The sequence below is a fragment of the Anomaloglossus baeobatrachus genome, chromosome 1 (genome assembly GCF_048569485.1).
Source record: "Anomaloglossus baeobatrachus isolate aAnoBae1 chromosome 1, aAnoBae1.hap1, whole genome shotgun sequence".
Taxonomy (NCBI): domain Eukaryota; kingdom Metazoa; phylum Chordata; class Amphibia; order Anura; family Aromobatidae; genus Anomaloglossus; species Anomaloglossus baeobatrachus.
The window spans coordinates 869,438,159-869,456,940 of NC_134353.1; the positions used below are offsets into that span (position 1 = coordinate 869,438,159).

The 18,782-nt window shown below is 42.2% G+C and overlaps 1 protein-coding gene across 1 annotated transcript in view; it reads left to right on the plus strand.

Annotated features, from left to right (window-relative positions):
• Positions 1 to 18,284, plus strand: part of SREK1IP1 (SREK1 interacting protein 1) — a 76,768-nt gene extending 58,484 nt beyond the window's left edge. The window contains exons 4-5 of the mRNA XM_075326220.1: positions 9,635 to 9,704; positions 17,877 to 18,284. Coding sequence (XP_075182335.1) covers positions 9,635 to 9,704; positions 17,877 to 18,063 — 257 coding nt within the window. The 3' untranslated portion in view covers positions 18,064 to 18,284. The remainder of the gene's footprint in view (positions 1 to 9,634; positions 9,705 to 17,876) is intronic.
• Positions 18,285 to 18,782: the final 498 nt, after the last annotated feature.

Sequence of the window (18,782 nt, forward strand, 5' to 3'; positions counted from 1 at the left end):
TTCCGGTTCCGTACATCCACCGTTCTCTAACCTGCAGTCCACACAAACACACACATGCACGCACAAACACACATGCACGCACATACAGTATTATGCTCAGCTTACCTTCCGTTCCACCGCCGGCCTCATGGTTCTTGTAGTTCCCGGGTACATCGCGACGTCCTCGCGGCGAACTACATGACCCAGGAGGCCCGTGATGGAACGGAAGGCAAGGTGAGCATATAATATAGTGTACCTTCCGTTTCATCGCCGGCCTCCTGGGTCCTGTAGTTCGCCGCTCCGCTCCACTCCAGGCTGTGCATCGGCATCCATAGCGACGAAGCAGGAACTTCCTGTCAGACGCTACTCAAAGGCAGCGCGCTGGCCAATCAGAGGCAAGCGGCTCTGCCTTTGACGTCAGCGCTCTGCCCGCGGAAGTTCCTCAATCGCCGTTATGGTAACCCGATACACAACCTGGCCCCGTACCAGAGAACAGCAAATCCCAGGAGACCGGCGATGCAACGGAAGGTAAGCTGAGCATATAATATGTTTGTGTGTGTTTCTGCATGTTTGGAATGACAGAATAGAGGACCAGGATGGGACATTTAACAAGTTGTGGAACAAATCGTCTGCATTGCAATGATTTCCTATGGGAAATCTTGCTTTGTTGAACGAGTAACTTGGTTAACAAGCACAGTCCCAGATCGGATTGTTCTCGTTAAGCAAGGTTCCACTGTATGTGTATGTGTGTATCTTTTTATATATATATATATATATATATATATATATATATATATATATATATATATATATATATATATATATAATATATATTTATATTTAAATACTCTTGAGGAAAAATATTGGTTTTCTACTTCTTTTTTTTTTTTTTTTTTTTTAATTGAGCTAAAACAATTTTTGTTTTTTGTTGTTTTTTTTTTTTAAATATAAACAGTCTTCAATTTTCCAGTATATAAAGCAAATCTTTGATAGCACTCCTTTATTCTTTCACAAGGGCCTCGCAGACCTAGGAAAATGCTTTTTATAATTGTTCAACGCAGTATGTTAATCAAGAGAGGGGGTTTTTTTTATCCCATTTTGGGTACATACAATATTTTGTACATTTTGTATTTATTTATTTATTTAATTTTATTTAGGTAAGATGATCAAAAAATGGCAATACTGGCATTTTTGTTTTTCATTTGCTTTAAACCTTCCCCCTTAGAGTAAGGACACACAGGCATTTAGCATCCGATGCGAGAGCATCAGATGCGTTATGCTAATGACCCCCGCCTCCCGTTCTTCTGCGAGTGTAAGCCGAGTGTCATTATACTGTGATACGATCCTGGGATCAGATCACAGCTGCAGGGGGAGAGGGAATGACTAATCTCCCCATCTCCTCCATTATCAGCTGATGCAATCATCACACTGCACTCCGCTGTAATGTGATGTTTCTCTCACATAGACTTGTATGGTTGAGAGTGAAAACTAATTGGATTCCACCCGAATAAAATCGGGCATAAGAGCGACCCCATAGAGTAACATGGGTCTGAGTGGAATGTGATTTTTTTTTTTTTTTTTTTTTTATTACATTCCACTCGCTCCGCTTTACTCGCCGTATATCCTTACCTTTAATCCCACACTCAGAGGCTTCTCATTTAGTCAAATCAGATCTCTTGCATTGTAATAAGGAGTTACAACTCCCCGAAACACTTTTTCATAGAATTCTAGAATAGATTTTTTGAATTAGAGTTGGATGGGACCCCAAGAGCCATCGTGTCCAACCCCCTGCAAGTGCAGGTTTTCCTAAAGCATCCCAGCTATATGTTTATCCAGTTTCTGCTTGAAGCTTTCCATTGATGGAGAGCCCACTACCTCCCGTGGTCGCCTGTTCCACTCTCTGACTGCCCTCACTGTCAGAAAGTTTTTCCTAATGTCTAATCTGAATCTCCTTCCTTTAAGTTTCATCCCATTACTTCTTGTACTTCCTTGTGCTAATGAGAATAGGGTAGTTGCCTCTGCACTGTGACTACCTTTCAGATATTTGTAGACCGCTATTAAGTCTCCTCTCAGCCTTCTCTTTTGCAAACTAAACATCCCTAGTTCTTTTAGCCGTTCTTCATATGACATGGTTTGCAGACCGTCTACCATCTTGGTTGCTCTTTTTATCCTAAGTCATGTGGCAAAGCTAATTAAAAGGAATCTATCAGCGGGTTTTTGCTACCTCATCTCTGAGAGCAGCATAATGTAGGCAAAGAGGCCCTGAATCCAATGATGTATCACTTAGATTACTGGCTGCAGCCGTTCTGACACGATCAGAATTTTTAGCTTTCGTCATGTATCATAGCTGAGAGAGTGGTTCCGCCCACACCAGGCTCTGTATAGAGATTGTACATTGACAGCAATGAGAAGTCCTGCTTGTGTCCTGCCGCTTAAACAAACATGGCAAATAAGCAATAGATCAGACCTTGACAAGACAGACATCCCTGAATTCTCTGTTAACCCTTGCAACATGCGGTCTTCCGGTTACATAGAAAAAACCTGCTGATAGATTACCTTTAGCAGGTAGATAATGACTCTTAGGAATGCTACATTCAATATGTGGCGCCAGAGATCAAGTCCTCTTCTTTCTGAAGAGGTTATTTGCATATTTAAATTCCCATGCATGGCTAAGTCTCCTGACAACAGCTTGACACTCTACTTAAAGTGAACTTGTCATCAGAAATTTAGCTATAAACCTAAAAGTTCCCCCCTCTGCAGCTCCTGGGCTGCATTCTAGGAAGCTTCCTATAGTTTTTGTGGCCCCTTTTATTCCAAAATAAATACTTTACAAACTTGTACCTTTTCGTATGCAAATTTCTTAAATCTTCCATGGGGGCAGGCTGCCTGATGTACGTTGCTGTCCTCCTGCCGATTTACGCCGCCCCCGAACGCTGAATTTCAAATCTCAGGACGCCGCCCCTGGGCGCCCGTGGTCCCGCGCATGCGCTGTGCTACTGTAGCGGTGCCGTGCACTGCGTGCACGTGTGACCGCTGGTGACGCTTTTGCGCGGGCACCGACTGCTCCGTCCGCTCCTCCCATCTATTTCCTGCTGCTGAGCAGGATGGGAAGGAGGTGACGTCCGGTCATCTGGCCAGCGAGCGTTTGCGCAGAACGCTGGAGGAATAGGCGAAAGTGCGGTCACGAGGTTATGGGCGGCACTTGCTGATGACACTCACAGCGCCGCCCATAACCTCGTGCCCGCGCAAAGCGTCACTAGCGGTCACACGTGCACACAGTGCACAGCACCGCTACAGTAGCACAGCGCATGCGCGGGACCACGGGCGCCCAGGGGCGGCGTCCTGAGGTTTGAAATTCAGCGTTCGGGGGCGGCGTAAATCGGCAGGAGGACAGCAACGTACATCAGGCAGCCCGCCCCCATGGAAGATTTAAGAAATTTGCATACGAAAAGGTACAAGTTTGTAAAGTATTTATTTTGGAATAAAAGGGGCCACAAAAACTATAGGAAGCTTCCTAGAATGCAGCCCAGGAGCTGCAGAGGGGGAAACATTTAGATTTATAGCTAAATTTCTGATGACAGGTTCACTTTAAGGAGAAAAGTTTGCTCTTAGCTTAAACTTCTGGACCTTCCTCCTTTTGGCTTATGGCTATTTCTGAGTTAAATTATTTTACATTCTAATCGGACGTCTATGAATGCTGCAATACCGAATATTCTTGTTTCTTTTTCATTTTTTAATATAATTTAATGGGAAAAAAAAGGGAGGCGACTTGAATTTGTAGGGATTTTTTTGTATACTTTAATAGTCCTTTTAGGGTACTTGAACCTGTCCGATCACTTGTTTTGTATAGTAATATACCACAGTATCAAAATGAGAGCCGTAGAGACCCTCAGCAGGCTTTTGGCTACTAAGGCATCGCAGGGGGGAAGAGGTGGGATCTGATGACACCCCCTGGACTTCCCTCACAGTTTAAATGCAAGTTGTCAGAGATTGATAGTGGCATTATGGGATTAACCTCTCTGCTTTTGGAGGCAGATTATGGCTGTGTAACATAGGCAGCATATACCGGGTATAGTGCAGGCTCAACACCTGAGACTGATCTATACACCTGCACCCAACTTGCACTGTACATGTACGGCAAATGTTGGGATGGGGTTAAAAAAATTGGAAAAATTGTCTGTATCTGGTGTTCTGTCCTCCCTACATGTAGCCTGAGCGCATGCAGTTTGACAGGCAGATGAACCTTATCCACTGTAGTTCAATAATTAGACTGTTGCTTGAAGTCTGTGCATTTATTAAACGTAGGTAGATATATTCAGATTGACTGATGGTGAAACTGGAACAACAGATATGTGTACAATCAGCCCATGCCAATATAACAGGGTACATTTATGCAGATGCAGATGCCTGCACAATATACATATGGATTACAAACAGCTTAATCCTAACTTAGAAAGGCAGCAACTAAACACAGCGAAAGTCCTGAGTTAAAGATTGCAATAAACGTGGGAGTCTTTACCAGCGATGCTTACACAAGGGGATGTAGGATGGAGACTGGCTTTGCTCATGAGCCTGCAGGAAATGAGGCCTTCTCCCAAAATGCATTGCAAGGAGGAGGAGAAAGAGAAACATTTATTACAGAGCTGTGCTACTAAGTTTGGTCACAAGAGGGAGCTAAAGTATAACTCTAGGAGCCAAGGTAGAACCCTGTAAATGAAGCATCAGTTTACAGCAACTAAATGACAAAGGCAAATTGAATGCGGAGGCAGAACACTCCCCGTATGGCATCAGTGGATGTCACCATCCTTGTCCTCTGAGGGTAGAAGTAGAATTAATTCAGATATTGGTCTGAGAAATGTTTTGGGTTCGTCCCCTCTGGTCATTTTTACTTCTACTTTGCGGACTTTACCATCTTTGTTGGGAAATGTTGCAGTAACTAGACCAAGTGGCCATTGATTTCTATGGACTTGACAGTCTTTCACAAGACCAATATCTCCTATGTTCAAGTTAGGCCTAGCGGATTGCCACTTCGTACGTGGCTCCAGAGTAGATAAGTATTGTTTGCGCCACTTGTCCCAGAAAGCATTGTCATTTGTCTGCTTATTCATCTTAGGTGCATTTTAGGTTTTTCTTTGGATCCTTATCACATGTAATTTTTCTGCTTTTTTTGTTCATTTTATATTTTTAAAGAAATACCTACCACAATCACCTAAATCATTGATTGATTTATATTTTTTTGTATTCGTTCCAGATAGTGGATTAAAACTGTACGTTTTTTTTCTGGATTCTTCTAATGTAGGGGTGCACAACATAATTGGGGGGTGTCACCTTAACCACTGTTTGGACTCTAGAAAGGCAGAAACCATGCATGTGTGTGTGACTCTTGTAGATAATATGATATACTTTAACATTCAAGTTTTTCACTGCACCCATCCACCTCTATGGTCATCTAACCTCTCACTTTCTGCAGTGCACAAACGGTCCATTCCGCCAACCTAAGGGTCTGTGTGCACTGGGAAATTTGTTTTTCTTAAGAAAAATTTGCACCCTCTGGCAGAATTATGCACCCGAAATCTGCATGCGGTTTTTACCATGGTTTGTGGCAGTTTAGGTGCGTTCTTTCCGCGGGTTGGTCCCTGCGGTTTTTAACCATTATCTATGGCAAAAATTCTGCAACAAAACCTATAGGAAAAAAAAACGCAGCATTTTGGATTTCCCATAGATTTTGCTGGGGATGGACTGCAGGAAGGTTATGAGCAAAAACTGCACCTTTTCTGCAGCAAAAACGCAGTGTGCGCACATGGCCCTAGAGTGTCCCAGTGATGGCCACTCAGCACTTAAATGTTTACACTTTGTCCAGCCCAAGATGACTGGGCATGATGAGTTGCCATTGTAGCCAAAGGCCCTGAGGACTGTGAATAGCTATTCCTAACACTTTGCCTGTCACAGTAGTTTGACCAGTGCACTGAATATGTACAAATACAGCAAAATACTAATATAAGAATACCAGCCTGGATTCTCCGCCGGCCGCTGTGTGGTCTGTGCTAGCACAAGAAGAGGAGTCCTTACCATTCAACCAGCCACCGGAACACTGCAGGCTGTGATTGACTGCAGGGGTCGGCTATCTTGAGCAGCACTCTAAAAATATATTGTTGTTTACACGCTGTTCAAAGTCACATGACTGCTACAGCCAATCACAAACCTTAGTTATCAGCAGGCAGTTGACTTTCTGTGGCGGGGCAGACCATACAGCGGCCTATGCTGGTCACAGATTAGTGCAAGTAGGTGAGTATTAATTAAGAATTATTATTTACAAACCTCATGTCACAATTTTACGTATAGTAAATTTGATATTGATAATTACCGGCCATTTACAAAAGAGCCAGAGATGGAGGCAAAGTCTGGAAATAAAGAGGAGTGGGAACTTTTGGTTTGTCGGCTCCACAGCCCTGATTGTTACAATATGCTATTGCTGCTTGAAATCTTCTAGGTCAGCGCTTGGCAAAGTGCGGTTGCCGAAGGGATAAAATCAGTGGCCCGATGGCCGCACCATGCCCTTCACCGCTGGCCGTCCACTACCACCCGCTTTCCGATATCACCACAGGATGCAACCAGCGCTGACCGCATTGGTGGTGGACTGTGCCACTTGCTCTGTTTCCCACCAATCAGCATGAGGCACCGCAGGTACAGTGACGTCATATCACCGCATGTGCTGTGCGGCGGTCAGTGCACTGAATGGGAGCGAGGTGAGTATATGTTTTTGTTTTCTTTTTTAATTTTCATGTAACGCTTGCATCTATGAAGGAGGCTATGTGGTGCTCTAATGTAGTTAGGAAGCTATGTGAAGACTCATGCGGTATTTAGAAGGCTATCTGCAGGCTTATACTGTATATAAGGGGCTTTGTGGGGTTCATAATGTATATAGAGGGGCTATGTGAGGGCTCACATTGTATATAGGGGACAATATGGGGGCTTACATTGTATATAAAGGGGCTATGTGGCGGTTCATACTGTACATAGAGGGGCTTTGTAAGGGCTCATATTGTACAGTGGGTACGGAAATTATTCAGACCCCTTTAATTTTTTCACTTTGTTTCATTGCAGACATATGGTAGATTCAAAAAAAGTTCATTTTTTCTCAATGTACACTCTGCACCCCATCTTGACAGAAAAAAAACAATGTAGGCATTTTTGCAAATGTTTTAAACAAGAAAAACTGAAATATCACATGGGGTGCAGAGTGTACATTAATAAGGAAAAAATGAACTTTTTTGCATTTACCAAATGGTTGCAATAAAACAAAGAGTGAAAAATTTAAAGGGGGTCTGAATACTTTCCATACTCGCTGTATAGAGAAGGGCTATGTAAGGGCTCACATTGTATATAGAAGGGCTGTGTGGGGGCTCACATTGTTTATAGAAGGGCTGTGTGAGGGCTCACATTGTATATAGAAGGGCTGTGTGAGGGCTCAAATTGTATATAGAAGGGCTGTGTGGGGGCTCACATTGTATATAGAAGGGCTGTGTGGGGGCTCACATTGTATATAGAAGGGCTGTGTGGGGGCTCACATTGTATATAGAAGGGCTGTGTGAGGGCTCACATTGTATATAGAAGGGCTGTGTGGGGGCTCACATTGTATATAGAAGGGCTGTGTGGGGGCTCACATTGTTTATAGAAGGGCTGTGTGAGGGCTCACATTGTATATAGAAGGGCTGTGTGAGGGCTCATATTGTATATAGAAGGGCTGTGTGGGGGCTCACATTGTATATAGAAGGGCTGTGTGAGAGCTCACATTGTATATAGAAGGGCTGTGTGGGGGCTCACATTGTATATAGAAGGGCTGTGTGAGGGCAGTGTGAGAGCAGGAGCCGAGGGTCATGCAACTGTGGTCTGATTGTGCGATCAGACCACAGCTGCGGAGGAGAGGGAGGGATTTGTCTCCCTATCTCCTTCATTGACAGCTATTGCGATTTTCTCACTGCACTCGTATTACACCAGTGTAACAAGAGTGCAATGCGATGTTTCTTTCACCCCATACACTTGAATGGGTGCAAGTGAAGCAGGATCGCATTGCACCCGCAGCATGCTGCGACTGTTTTCTTAGTCCAGTTAGGGCTGAGAAAATAATCGCTCATGGGAGCAGCCCCATTACACTAATATTGATCCGAGTGGAATGCGATTTATTTATTTTTTTTATTGCATTCCACTCGCTCCATTTTTCTCGCTGTGTGTCCTAGGCCTAATATTAATACTGAGCAGAATTAATTTCAGCCAATTGGTTCGGCCCTCCACACCTTTCAGCCAATTGGTTCGGCCCTCCACACCAGTCACCGTCTCTCATGTGGCCCGTCGGGGAAATTGTCTACCCTTGATCTAGGTGGATGTAAGAAAAATAATTAGAATTAAGTCTTATGTAAGTCTTCTCACTTTACAGCATGGTAAACAGTAAAACATACGGTAATAAAAAACAAAGAAAACTTCAAATTATTTTTTTCCATAAAAAGAAATACAAAAAATATGGTTATTGTTTTATAAACACATTTATCCAAACACCATCGGTCTGTTTTGCTCTGATACAGTAGTGACCTGTGAAATAAATACAGGAAATCTTATATGTGCCCACGTGAGATGAAACCTGCGGATTTATCTGCGGAAAATCCGCGGATTTTCTGCATTTTCCAGATAAATCCGCAGGTTTCAGCATGCACAGACACTCCCCATGTTATCCTATGGGACATGGGCAGTGCTGTGTCCATGCTGCGGTATGTGCAGCTGTGGAACATGCTGCAGATGTTCCGCAGCCGCACGTAATTGCAGGTCAATTATTCCTGTGGAATTACCTGCGGAAATCCCGGTCCTCCACTATGGAAATAGGGCCGGGACTTCCGCAGGAAATCCGCAGGTACGACCGCAGGTTTACCGCAGCTATTTCGCTGTACTACCGCAGCTATTAAATAGCTGCGTATTCCAGCGAACAGCTGCGGGAAACCTGCGGATATATCCGCAGGTACGAGCTCCCGTGGGCACATAGCCTTATAGGTAACATTTTTACTGCACAATATATAGAACAGATTTTTTAAAAAAAATCACAAATTACAGTGGTAAAGTTGAAGGAGATTTTTTTTTTTTTTCATTCCACTTCTGAAATATTGATAAAAGATAGTCATTAAATTATATAATTAATAATAATAATTAATAATTTTATTCATTTATATAGCGCTATTAATTCCACAGCACTTTACATACATTGGCAACATTTTCCCCATTGGGGCTCACAATCTAGAGTCCCCTATCTGTATGTCTTTGGCATGTGGGAGGAAACCGGAGAACCCGGAGGAAACCCACGCAAACATGGGGAGAACATACAAACTCCTTACAGATGGTGTCCTTAGTGGGATTTGAACCCAGGACCCCAGATGCACCTAAAACTGATGCCATTGGAGCATACAAGTCAATCCCGTAAAAAAAAAAAAAAGGATAAAAAACGTTCATACAGCAAACGTTGAAAAGAGACAATGAAAAAGAGAAAAAAAACAAAAACATTGCTTGTTGGTACGGCCCAAGTAGTCTGGTCCTTATGGGGTTAAAATGCCTGCACTGGTTATGTACAGCAATCAGATATATCGGATTTACCACCCACTCTCCATTTTAACAGATGCTGTAGAAGTTGGAAAGAAAAAGCTTAAGAAAAAAGAGAAAACAAAATCCAAGAAGCCGAGGAAAAGGTAATTTACAACGGCTGACAAAATGCATCTCCACTCACCGGTATTGACAGCAATAACCTTTACAATTGCCGAGCATTTATCCATGTACAGAAAATGTTTACCGCACAAAATATATTTCTGTGACATAATAGAGTATTTTACTGCGGATTGTGGAATGTATGTGAAGGGTGGGGGATTACATAATCCATTTAGAAAGGTAATAGAACATATTAAGTACGGGCATTCAGAGGAAAGGCACAGTCTCATCTCTGGCCTAACTGGCGCTTAGGAGACGTTCCAGTTTTTATTTTTTTTAATTTTCTATAAAACAGGAATTCATACAGTTTTTCGATATACACATAAGGAAAATTCTGCTGTTTTTTTATATTGTGGCTCCCCTTTTGAGCCTTGCATTTTGGCTACACTGGAGATCAAAATTAAAGAACAACACACAATTTCCTAAATATTAAGGTTATTGTGAAGTCCTATTTGATTATATCCTAACATGAGGAAACTTGCAGTATTTTAAGCTTATTTCATAAACTGAATTTATTTTTAAGCACATAATAAAAATGTAAATGAGATAAATAAAAAAGAACACAGATCAGAATTAGAGAACACTTTCAAATTCCTGCAAGTTATTGGTGTTAATCTGGCTCCTGGTGCTAATTTCCTTAATTATCTGACAAACCCTATGTAACTGGCAGCCGAACTTTCGAATTTGCACTGCAAAAATGGTGTGCCGTTCTAAAGTGACTGAAACCCTCCGGCAGCAGGTTGTCCAGTTGAAGGCCAAAGGGGTGTTCCTATCAGCCATAGCAAGAGAAGTTCGTTGTTCCAAGTCCATGATTTTGAGAGTATTGCATCTTTACAACATCAAAAACGTTTTCAAGTCCCCCAAGAAGGCTGGTCGCCCTTGAAAGACAAATGCAAGAGAAGACAGGATAATGAGGAGAATCTCCATGGAATTGCTCATCAGTTCAACACTGAACAGGGTAAATATCTGTCTTGTCATACAGTGTCACAACGTTTAAGAACATTTGGACTGAAAGCCCACTCTGCAGTGACCAAACCTCTCATTACCAGAAAGAATTAAAAGGCTAGACTCACCTTTGGCGAGGAGCAGGTTGTGTGGACAGAGGAGATGTAGTCCACAGTTCATTTTAGTGATGAGAGCAAGTTTTAATTTATTTGGGTCTAATGGGAAACATTGTGTGTCGTCATCACTCAATCAGCCAGCAATTTTCATGCAGGACAATTCCCCCTGTCACACAGCAAAACGGGTAAAGCAGTACTTTCAAAAAGAAAATATTAAAACAATGAAATGGCTGGCCCAAAGTCCTGATCTAAACCCAATAGAAAACCTCTGGAAAAATCCTTAGTGACCGAGTTATGGCAAAGAAACCCACAACAGTCAAAGAACTGTGGAAGAGACGGGAAGAAGAGTGGACCAAAATCACACAAGCGGTGTGAGAGACTAGTGATGACCTGTGGCTACAGATGTGCTGAAGTCATCAAAGCAAAATCCTGTACATTTCCTACTGATTGGTGACTGTTGTTACCTTCAGAAAATGTACTTATAATCTTTCTCTGTGCTACAGTCATTGCTGTTCTCTAATTACGATCATCACGTTTTCGGCAAAATAATAAAGGTTTAATGTTGATAAACTTTGGATGTTTTCTATAACACTGTTCTAGTGCCATGGTGCACCCCTTACAAAAAAACTTCAAATGTTGATCCATTGTAGATTATATTATTTCGGGAAAAAAGCAAATGATCATACATTGTTCTCGAACTTTGATCTCCAGTGCTTTCCAATAGCTTTCCACGGGCCGGTGTTCAAAACAGTCAAGTCTGAGTCCTGCTCTGCCTCCCTCTATTTTGATCTTCGCTCTGCCAGAGCTAGGGTCCATCCTGATTAGGTACACCTTGTTTCAATAGATTGACTTTAACACTGTTTTCAATCAAAATGGTGTCAGCTAACTACCCTGTGTTTATTTACATGTAATATTAGTATTTATTTGCTTACTGCGGAATATTTTGCTTATTTTTTATCCTAGGTTATGTTTGCTAATGACCGCAGTGTGAACGTGCACCTGCACATTGTTCTTATACCAACATGTATTCCAGATCATTTCTTTGGTTTTGCTTTTGTTGATATTGTGTAGGTTTTTCCAGTGCTGCCAAATACAACTCCGGTCCTTTTGGAGGCATGGACTCCACAAGACCTCTATAGTTCTCCTTCATTATCTGATTCTAAGAGGGATTTTCCGTTCAATAAATTGTAGACACAAAATAGCTCAAATTTATTAAAAATATCAAAGGATAAACACATTTTTTTTGATGTTCCCCACAATTCCTGTTGCAGAAGTTACCCATTGCTCACTGTATATTCCAGTCTCAGTCCCATTCATGAGACGCCGGAAATGGCAGCTCAATCAATAACTCTACTCTGTATTAACTCATACAGATATTGCAATTAAAGTGAGTCTGTCAGCACAAAATGACTGTTCAAACTAAGCCTAGTCACTTGGTCCCCTCTGGCATGGGCAAATGTTTCAGTGCAATTTCCCACCTTCTTTTTTCCATCTATCTCCTCCTTCTTTGATTGACAGCTCTGGCTTTACAACGATTTTGTATTTGTATGCGGTTGACTCTGGCGCATCTGTATCATTTTTGAAGCAGGAGACTCGTCAGGAAAATGCCGCCTGAAGTGTCTTCTCTGATGTCTTTTTTAATGTTTACTAGCTGTACTACCCGGCTTCGCCCGGGTTAATAACTGCTGTTAACAAAATAGAATGTATTAACAAAAATGTATTCTGCACACAAACACCACAAAACAAATAGATAGAAATGTAATTATTAAAAGGCAAAAACTAAGCTAATAGAAGCATTTCACCACAGATATTTCACACAGATTTAGCTAAATTGGCCAAGTAATGTGCTCCGTCTGTCTCTTTCCCGGTCTGTCTCTTTCCCGGTCTGTCTCTTTCCCGGTCTGTCTCTTTCCCGGTCTGTCTCTTTCCCGGTCTGTCTCTTTCCCGGTCTGTCTCTTTCCCGGTCTGTCTCTTTCCCCGTGTGTCTCTTTCCCCGTGTGTCTCTTTCCCCGTGTGTCTCTTTCCCCGTGTGTCTCTTTCCCCGTGTGTCTCTTTCCCCGTGTGTCTCTTTCCCCGTGTGTCTCTTTCCCCGTGTGTCTCTTTCCCCGTGTGTCTCTTTCCCCGTGTGTCTCTTTCCCCGTGTGTCTCTTTCCCCGTGTGACTCTTTCCCCGTGTGTCTCTTTCCCCGTGTGTCTCTTTCCCGGTGTGTCTCTTTCCCGGTGTGTCTCTTTCCCGGTGTGTCTCTTTCCCGGTGTGTCTCATTCCCGGTGTGTCTCTTTCCCCGTGTGTCTCTTTCCCCGTGTGTCTCTTTCCCCGTGTGTCTCTTTCCCCGTGTGTCTCTTTCCCCGTGTGTCTCTTTCCCCGTGTGTCTCTTTCCCCGTGTGTCTCTTTCCCCGTGTGTCTCTTTCCCCGTGTGTCTCTTTCCCCGTGTGTCTCTTTCCCCGTGTGTCTCTTTCCCCGTGTGTCTCTTTCCCCGTGTGTCTCTTTCCCCGTGTGTCTCTTTCCCCGTGTGTCTCTTTCCCCGTGTGTCTCTTTCCCCGTGTGTCTCTTTCCCCGTGTGTCTCTTTCCCCGTGTGTCTCTTTCCCCGTGTGTCTCTTTCCCCGTGTGTCTCTTTCCCGGTCTGTCTCTTTCCCCGTGTGTCTCTTTCCCGGTCTGTCTCTTTCCCGGTCTGTCTCTTTCCCGGTCTGTCTCTTTCCCGGTCTGTCTCTTTCCCGGTCTGTCTCTTTCCCGGTCTGTCTCTTTCCCGGTCTGTCTCTTTCCCGGTCTGTCTCTTTCCCGGTCTGTCTCTTTCCCGGTCTGTCTCTTTCCAGGTCTGTCTCTTTCCAGGTCTGTCTCTTTCCAGGTCTGTCTCTTTCCAGGTCTGTCTCTTTCCAGGTCTGTCTCTTTCCAGGTCTGTCTCTTTCCAGGTCTGTCTCTTTCCAGGTCTGTCTCTTTCCAGGTCTGTCTCTTTCCAGGTCTGTCTCTTTCTCCGTCTGTCTCTTTCTCCGTCTGTCTCTTTCTCCGTCTGTCTCTTTCTCCGTCTGTCTCTTTCTCCGTCTGTCTCTTTCTCCGTCTGTCTCTTTCTCCGTCTGTCTCTTTCTCCGTCTGTCTCTTTCTCCGTCTGTCTCTTTCTCCGTCTGTCTCTTTCTCCGTCTGTCTCTTTCCCCATCTGCCTGTCTCTGTCTGTCTCTTTCCCCGTCTGTCTATATCAAGGTCTGTGTCTTTCCCCATCTATCTTTGTCTGTCTCTCTGGCTGTCTCCACCTTCCCTGTCTGCCTGTCTCTGTCCCTGTCTTTATGTCGGTCTGTCTCTTTCCCCGTCTGTCTCTTTCCCCGTCTGTCTCTTTCCAGGTCTGTCTCTTTCCAGGTCTGTCTCTTTCCAGGTCTGTCTCTTTCCAGGTCTGTCTCTTTCCAGGTCTGTCTCTTTCCAGGTCTGTCTCTTTCCAGGTCTGTCTCTTTCCAGGTCTGTCTCTATCTCTCTGTCTCTCTCTATCCATCTCCCCACCGACATCTTGTTACCTCACATATAAGCAAGCTTCTTATACTATGAATGTCTTTTGTTCCTATAGCAACCAATCACAGCTTCTACTAATAACTTGTAGTTCCAGGCTCCATTTACTTTAATGGAGGCATGTTTTTTTGGAGAGTAACTGTAAAGCGCAGGGTTAAATTTTCCTGTCAAAACATAGTTTACGACGTCCCCTGGATCACATGAGGTGTCTGTGCAAAATTTCGTGATTGTAAATGCGACGGTGTGGATACACTTTTCGTTTCACTTTTTCCCCATTATGTAGATAGGGGCAAAATTGGTAAATTGGAATGCGCGGGTTAAAATTTCGCCCCACAACATAGCCTATGACGCTCTCGGGGTCCAGACGTGTGAGTGTGCAAAATTTTGTGGCTGTAGCTGCGACAGTGCAGATGCCAATCCCGGATATACACATACACATACACACACACACACACACACATACACACATACATACATACATACATACATACATACATACATACATACATACATACAGTTAGGTCCAGAAATATTTGGACAGTGACACAAGTTTTGTTATTTTAGCTGTTTACAAAAACATGTTCAGAAATACAATTATATGTATAATATGGGCTGAAAGTGCACACTCCCAGCTGCAATATGAGAGTTTTCACATCCAAATCGGAGAAAGGGTTTAGGAATCATAGCTCTGTAATGCATAGCCTCCTCTTTTTAAAGGGACCAAAAGTAATTGGACAAGGGACTCTAAGGGCTGCAATTAACTCTGAAGGCGTCTCCCTCGTTAACCTGTAATCAATGAAGTAGTTAAAAGGTCTGGGGTTGATTACAGGTGTGTGGTTTTGCATTTGGAAGCTGTTGCTGTGACCAGACAACATGCGGTCTAAGGAGCTCTCAATTGAGGTGAAGCAGAACATCCTGAGGCTGAATAAAAAGAAAAAATCCATCAGAGAGATAGCAGACATGCTTGGAGTAGCAAAATCAACAGTCGGGTACATTCTGAGAAAAAAGGAATTGACTGGTGAGCTTGGGAACTCAAAAAGGCCTGGGCGTCCACGGATGACAACAGTGGTGGATGATCGCCGCATACTTTCTTTGGTGAAGAAGAACCCGTTCACAACATCAACTGAAGTCCAGAACACTCTCAGTGAAGTAGGTGTATCTGTCTCTAAGTCAACAGTAAAGAGAAGACTCCATGAAAGTAAATACAAAGGGTTCACATCTAGATGCAAACCATTCATCAATTCCAAAAATAGACAGGCCAGAGTTAAATTTGCAGAAAAACACCTCATGAAGCCAGCTCAGCTCTGGAAAAGTATTCTATGGACAGATGAGACAAAGATCAACCTGTACCAGAATGATGGGAAGAAAAAAGTTTGGAGAAGAAAGGGAACGGCACATGATCCAAGGCACACCACATCCTCTGTAAAACATGGTGGAGGCAACGTGATGGCATGGGCATGCATGGCTTTCAATGGCACTGGGTCACTTGTGTTTATTGATGACATAACAGCAGACAAGAGTAGCCGGATGAATTCTGAAGTGTACCGGGATATACTTTCAGCCCAGATTCAGCCAAATGCCGCAAAGTTGATCGGACGGCGCTTCATAGTACAGATGGACAATGACCCCAAGCATACAGCCAAAGCTACCCAGGAGTTCATGAGTGCAAAAAGGTGGAACATTCTGCAATGGCCAAGTCAATCACCAGATCTTAACCCAATTGAGCATGCATTTCACTTGCTCAAATCCAGACTTAAGACGGAAAGACCCACAAACAAGCAAGACCTGAAGGCTGCGGCTGTAAAGGCCTGGCAAAGCATTAAGAAGGAGGAAACCCAGCGTTTGGTGATGTCCATGGGTTCCAGACTTAAGGCAGTGATTGCCTCCAAAGGATTCGCAACAAAATATTGAAAATAAAAATATTTTGTTTGGGTTTGGTTTATTTGTCCAATTACTTTTGACCTCCTAAAATGTGGAGTGTTTGTAAAGAAATGTGTACAATTCCTACAATTTCTATCAGATATTTTTGTTCAAACCTTCAAATTAAACGTTACAATCTGCACTTGAATTCTGTTGTAGAGGTTTCATTTCAAATCCAATTTGGTGGCATGCAGAGCCCAACTCGCGAAAATTGTGTCACTGTCCAAATATTTCTGGACCTAACTGTACATACACATTCAGCTTTATATATTAGATTCCGGCTTTGCCTTCAGGGTTTTTCTTTTATCATTCCATATGCAAAATAGTGTTGGCTTTTACGCCACCAAAAGAATGGGTCGGTAACTTCTTTTAGCCATTTCAAGGCACTCGAAGCTGGAATCTGTCACCAGATTTTTGCCAATTAATCGGCGAGCATCATAATTTGGAGACAGAGATCCTGATTTCTGTTCTGCAAAACTTAATGGCTTCTTCCAGTATAAATAAAATAAAAAATACTGTTTTATAATCAGGAGATTATCACTAGAAGACAATTAAACCTGGTGACATGTAATCTTTCATATTCATGAGCATTGTATAATCCACCACCACCACTGATTGGCAACTTTCAGCCCATCCGTAGTGTGCACAGAAATCAGCCAATCAGTAATGGGGTGGCATTATACAGAGCTCAGCATTCAGAGAACTGCTAGATCAGCAGCAGAGTAAACAGTAATTTAAAAAAAAAAATACAGTAAGCAGCCTAGTAAGAGATACATAGCTGGAATCAGGGTTTCTGCCCACACACCATGGTGCTCTATGATGGGTAGCAAAAACCTGTTGACAAATTCCTTCATTACTATTATGATTTGCCACTGTCTCAGATTTAAAACAAGTAGGTAGGAAGGCACACCAAACTTTTCGACCAAAAAATCAAGCACCTTCACTTTGTTTGAACAGTCGCGTATTGAGAGACTCCATTTAAAGGGAATCTATCACCAGGTTTTTGCTACTTCATCTGAGAACAGCATAATGTAGGCAAAGAGATTCTGAAACTAGCCATGTTTATCTTAGATCACTGTGTGCAGCCATTCTGACTTTATCTCAGAATTGAGTGTAGCAGAGCTGGGAGCTGTCACTGCCCACACCAGGCTCTCAATAGAGATTGTGCATTGACTGTGAGGTGTTAATCACAGCAGGAGGTGTGGTGGACTGTTCTGCCAGTGCAGAGGAAGCACACCAATGTTAATCACAGTGCGATAAACCCTTTAGTATGAGTAAACAATAGCTCAGACACAGATAAGAGAAGCACAGATGTTCTTACTTTTTTACCCTCACAGCATGCTGTCCTCAGCTTACATTGCAAAAACCTGGTGATAGATTCCCTTTAAATTGTTACCCAGCTTTGAATATTTGATGGTAGGATGGTGATCATGTACTAAAGAAAATAGAAAAAAAACTAGAATAAACAAAATAAAAACAGATGGCAAAAAAAGGTTTTTTTAATTATCAGAAAAAATGTTAGTTGCAAGATTTATCTATAAATAAAAAAAAAGATGGGATTCCTTTGATCTGTTATTCTAGATGTTGGGGTTTCAGTTGCAAAAACTAAATTTTAGTCTAGAAATTAATTGATTTTCCCATATGAATCTACTTCAACTTTTTTTTTACATTTCCATACATTGCAGATCCCACTCCTCAAGCGAATCAAGTGAAGACAGCCCTAAATCAAAGAAGAGGAAAAGTCATAAAAAAGTAAAAAGCAAATTGAAGAAAACAAAACACCAGAAGAAAGGCAAGAAGAAAGGAAAGCAAGAACGTCACTCTTCTTCCTCTTCCTCATCCAGCAGTTCAGAATCCTCCAGCAATGACTGACCTGACTCAAGACGGCATTTGCAGCACCGTCCTGCGCTTTCATTCTATATGCAAAATCTATATATTTTAAAAGGAACCCACACGGGGGATTGAGCTTAGAGTTGCCCACAATGAAATGTAAAGAAAGGAGGGAACAGTCACAACCTCGGCACAGTTATTATTAATACTATAATTTTTTATGTTTTCCAAAAAAATGAAATAAAGAAATCAGTTTAAACTATTGTTTCTGTTTTATTGATTTATTCGCTGTTCAGTCCATAAAGTCTGTAAAAGAACCTATTATATATTTATATAGAAAATCAGACAAATCATTTTGAACAAACCCAAGCACGGTGACTCAGTGGTTAGCACTGCACTGCATATTTATATATATTTTTTTGCCTAAAATATAAAGGAAAAGTGTCCTCTTTTAATTTTATGCCTTTTAGAGATTATTTAATCTTTAACGTCTTAACTGTCAACAACACTAATTTTAACCAGTGGTGCACAAACTTTTGCATGCCACTGTATGTATAATGTATATTAAAAATACAAATATATATACCCAGTGTTTCTTTTATTCTTTGTTTCAGTGCAGCCATTTGATAAATTCAAAAAAGTTCATTTTTTTCTCATTAAGTACACTCTGCACCCCATTTTGACAGAAAAAAAAACAAATGTAGACATTTTTGCAAATTTTTTAAACAACAAAAACTGAAATACCACATGGTCTTAAGTAT